This window comes from Amyelois transitella, chromosome Z, assembly GCF_032362555.1.
Source record: "Amyelois transitella isolate CPQ chromosome Z, ilAmyTran1.1, whole genome shotgun sequence".
Taxonomy (NCBI): Eukaryota; Metazoa; Arthropoda; class Insecta; order Lepidoptera; family Pyralidae; genus Amyelois; species Amyelois transitella.
Window position 1 is genome coordinate 7,875,361 of NC_083535.1, and position 4,967 is coordinate 7,880,327.

Below are 4,967 nucleotides of genomic sequence, written 5' to 3' on the forward strand. Positions count from 1 at the left end.
TGTGAAGTGCACAAATAAATTTGGGTAGAGAAACTAAACTTGACTCAACCTTCTTCCAAGCTACGCATTAGACCGCTTCACATTCACGCGAGAAGGCGAGATTGTGAAGCGCATTTGAGCGAATTTGTGAATATTTTGACAGAAACAGAAATTTTATTTGCAGAACGTAAGAGTATTCGGGGTTAAATAAATCGAATTAAGAACCGCCATGCTTATCGATTTGTTACTCCGTACAACACTACGATTTCCGTTTCATCATTGGATTGGAATTTGAAATCGAGGGAGAGTTCAGTCAATCAATCGCTTAGATGTCATTTTTTTGTAGAGAAGAGTTAAAAAAGAGAATTAGGCGTTGTAGTTCGTGATTGTGAATGAATAAATAGGGCTTCAGGGATCTTTGCAAAATAAAGATTTTACATTGATTTCATACAAATATCTTTACTTTTTGGGAGTGATACAAATTTTCATTTAACATGACTAGCCCTAATGATACATTGCCCGAAGGATGGGAGGCACGCAAAAGTAGAACCACTGGTTAGTACATATCTTATAAATTTTTCTGCGTTTATTAGCTAGGTGTACCTCTATTTCCTAAGCAAGTTAGTACCTTTACTAAAAGGGCGTTCAGAATTTTGAAATGATAAATCATTTATTTATGATTTTAAGATAAAGATGCTAATTAAATCCCTATTGTTCCGAGCCACTTTGTTGTGTCAACAATAATTTTGTAAATATCACCGCATTATAATTTAAAAAGATCAAGCAATGTCTACTGGCTCCTATACTTTTGTCCACTCAAATTGCAGTGATAATATCTTTAAAACTATTGCATACACGACATGGTAGTACAATAGAACCCGCATCTATTGCGACTTAAAATGTAAGCCAATAAATAAAAAATATATATATATATACGGGACAAATTACACTGATTGAGTTAGCCTCGAAGTAAGTTCGAAACTTGTGTTACGAGATACTAACTCAACGATACTATATTTTATAATAAATACTTATATAGATAAACATCCAAGACCCAGGACAATCAGAAAAAGTTCTTTTCTCATCATGCCTTGACCGGGATTCGAACCCGGGACCTCCGGTGTCACAGACAAGCGTACTACCGCTGAGCCACAGAGGCCGTCAAAATTTTCAAGTCAAGGATAACTCAATATATGGAACACACAGATTGAGTTATCCTTGAAGTAAGTTCGAAACTTGTGTTAGGAGATACTAACTCAACTATACTATACTTTATAATAATTACTTGATAAAAATCCAAGACCTAGGCCAATCATAAATAGTGAGTTGAGTTTATTAGATTTATTGTAGACAAAAGTCACGCCAATGGGCACCTGCTATTTGATACAGGTAATCCAATACAGGTTAGATTTACCTGCAAAGGTTGCTGAGGTCAGATGGGAGTCGCTTTGGGTAAAAACCTGATTCACCCAATCCAGGATCCATGGTCAAAAGCATGCCCCAGGCTCCTCTCCAGAGTGACGAGGATACAACGGTGGCTAGACCGAACCTTGTATAGCCTAGCTTTTGCCCTGCAAAGACTACAGAAGTCAGATGACAGTTGCTCCATGTGAACCAGTAACTTTTCCGTCAATTATCTGCCATTTATACCAAGTTTGATATAAATCTTGTTAATTTCAGGGATGACTTATTACTTAAACAAACACACAAGAAAATCTCAGTGGGACAAACCTGATGGTCCAGCTTCTCTTGATGAAGATGAGGATGACACCAGTCTCCCGGATGAAGTCTGCTGCTCTCATCTTCTTGTGAAACACGCCGGAAGCCGCAGGCCATCATCATGGCGCGAAAAAAATATTACTAGAAACAAAGAAGAAGCTTTTGAAATTCTTAATGGTATGTGAAAAATATAATGATTTATTATGCTGTATAGAGTGAGTAGAATTTAACACTTAAAAATAATAATAAAAAAATCGAAAATTCCAAGGGAACTAAATTTTTACCAGGCTGAAAAGTACCTATGTCCTTCTCCAGACTTTTAATTATAAAAATACCTACTGCAGCAAACTTTGAAACAATTCTTGGCATGCATGAAGAGAGTTATGAATGTTTATGAAGTGAAAGAAGTAAGCAGAGATAGTGGAAAGATGTAGTCTCTGCCTACCTCTCTGGGAAAAAGGCGTGATTATATATATGTATGAAAATATTTTCATATAATACATGTTGGATCAATAATAATTATATGTATAGTTACTTAATCAATTCTTTTGTATTAATTTCAGAATACCGCCAAAAGATTGTTAACAAGGAGGCCACTTTTGGAGAATTAGCCAAACTATATTCTGACTGCTCATCTGCAAGTCGTGATGGAGATCTTGGATTTTTTAAGAGGGGTCAGATGCAGAAACCTTTCGAAGATGCGGCTTTTAGATTAAGGATTGGTCAGCTGAGTCAAATAGTGGAGACTGATTCTGGATGTCACATAATTCTCCGTACTGCATGAATTCACAAGCATCGTCATCACCCTGGCCCCCAAGTCAATTGTGTCTACTCTCTTGTGAAGAACTCGGGTCAGAAATCATGCATAGGCACATGATTGCGCAATAGTACAGCCACATCTTATTAATGAAACTCTTGTTTTTTCTATTTATTATGTTAAGTTTTTGAGTGTAAAACTTATTATAATTTATTTTGTAGTTTTGCCAGTGTCTATTATTATATGTTTTATTTCAGAGCCAATATCCTTTTTCACTACATAGTATAAAACAAAGTTACTATTTTAGTCTGTTTGTCTGTATGCTTAAATCTTTAAAATTACGCAACGGATTTTGATGCGGTTTTTTGTAACAGGTAGAGTGATTCAAGAGGAAGGTTTTTATGTATAATTTTTTCCGAATTTTGCACCCGTGCGAAGCCGGGGCGGGTCGCTAGTTTTATATATAGTGTACATACCATCATAGTATGTGTAATGGGATACTAGTTTCGTATTCAAACCATATCAGAACTGGTACATACTTATACTTTTATATGTAGTTCACAGTTAATTAGTTCAGAAATGAACAGATTACGTGATTAGGAATAAGCTTGTAACAATTAAACCTATTAAGTACAGGATTGTATTAAGATTGTTATCGTGTCATTCCTGAAAAGCGTTTTCATCTATAGGTATTTAGTAACATATATATGTGGGTACTCTTAACAATTTGCTTATGATTTTTATATGCCTATTGTATTTTAGTAAGAATAGAAAAAGATAAACTGTTGACTTGATATATGTTGTTTTCAGTTAACTTCCGCAATTGTCGTCTATTTTCACTCTTCTCTTCATACACTTTCAGAATTGTCTATTTTTAGAGAACCTCACAATGCCACTCGTAGGGGTACGCGCTTAAAAATAAAACTTAGGAACCAATTTAACTAGGTTATTCCATAAAAATATTTTACGCAGAAGCACTAAAAATAATTATTTTATTGCTTTATAATTTTATTGTCTTAAATATGTGACATTTGATATAATAAGTATACTATTGCTGACGACACGACGTGACATCCGACATTTTGCAGGGTAATGTTTGACCTGTATGTTTGTCCGCGATTCACTGAACCGATTCTGATGCGGTTTTCAGGAAAGTGTTTATTATTTTCTATTTTTGTTCATAATAAAATATTAGAATAATCTGCTTTTATGCCTTCTTGTACAATGGACGAATTGCGAAAGTGACGCAATACAGCATGAGACAAGTAGGAGATGTTGTCTAGTTAAGTCAAGAGACGTGATAATAATGCGACGTATTAAGATAATGCCGAAATACGTAAAATGACGAGCTGTCAACTAAACCATCAAAGGGGTTATCAACTGAAGGCTGGTTCTCTTTTTATAAAAGTTACTAGAGGCCGCCCGCGACTTCGTCCGCATGGAAACCCTATCAATCCCGCGGGAACTCTGGGATAAAAAGTAGCCTATGTGTTATTCTGGGTCTTCAGCTACCTACATACCAAATTTCATGGTAATCGGTTCAGTAGTTTTTGCGTGAAAGAGTAACAAACATCCATACATCCATACAAACTTTCGCCTTTATAATAGTAGTAGGATTACCACGTGAAAAGAACGCGTCTCTCCGCCATCGGATGCTGAACTGTTATGTGAGGTAGGTGGCACACGCGCCTGCAAAATTAAAACCGTTCCACCTCCAATCTAGGTGGGTGTTTGTAACGTTCTCATTATGCTCCCGATGCTTCCCTGGACAACGCCCATCACGGCCGCTTTCGCTGCATTCCGACGAATCCCAATTTCGAAATCAAAAATGAATGATAAAAAATAATGTTGTGGGTAAAGGCGTGCTTGACGCGCACAGCTTACAACCTCGAGGGCTGACTGTTCAGGGTAAACGTCTTCTTCTTTGGACCAGTGATTGATAATGCATGTAAAGTAACCATAGTCATACTGGTGTGTGATCGTTTGTGGTTTCCTCACGCATGATTACGTCGTAATCCGTAATTGTAAGAGCGAATATAAAGAAACCAATAAATATATATATATAACAAATATACATAGGTACAATAGGTAAAAAGGGTTCGATGCAGGACGGATAGACAGACATCTTTCTCAATGAACACAATTGTTCAGTATTTGTAGGTGATAATCTCATTTATCTGTCATCTCGATTCGATATATTGGCAGTTACAAGGATAATATGTAATGTAATTCAGCACACAGCGCAGAACATACACACCAGCATCTCCACAGCTGGATCACTTATAGTATAGCTTTTATTCAAATTTTCGCGCGTTTATTAAAACTGGACAATTTATCAACTATTACAGTTTAACGAAAACATTTTTAAATTATTATTATATAATAGTACCTTTATTATATAAATAGTAAATTTAAAGACGTATTTATTCAATAAAAATATTTTGAACAGAATTACTCCACTAAATGCCGCTACGTGTAGGAAGCCGCCATTCCGCCATCATAGCCGCCATCT

General features: G+C 36.0%; 1 protein-coding gene across 1 annotated transcript; it reads left to right on the forward strand.

Moving 5' to 3' along the window:
• Positions 1 to 267: 267 nt before the first annotated feature.
• Positions 268 to 3,249, forward strand: LOC106133869 (putative peptidyl-prolyl cis-trans isomerase dodo). The gene is made up of 3 exons (XM_013333722.2): positions 268 to 534; positions 1,660 to 1,875; positions 2,262 to 3,249. The coding sequence occupies exons 1-3, from the start codon at positions 474 to 476 to the stop codon at positions 2,480 to 2,482; spliced, it is 498 nt and encodes a 165-aa protein (XP_013189176.1). The 5' UTR covers positions 268 to 473; the 3' UTR covers positions 2,483 to 3,249.
• The last annotated feature ends 1,718 nt before the right edge of the window (positions 3,250 to 4,967 follow it).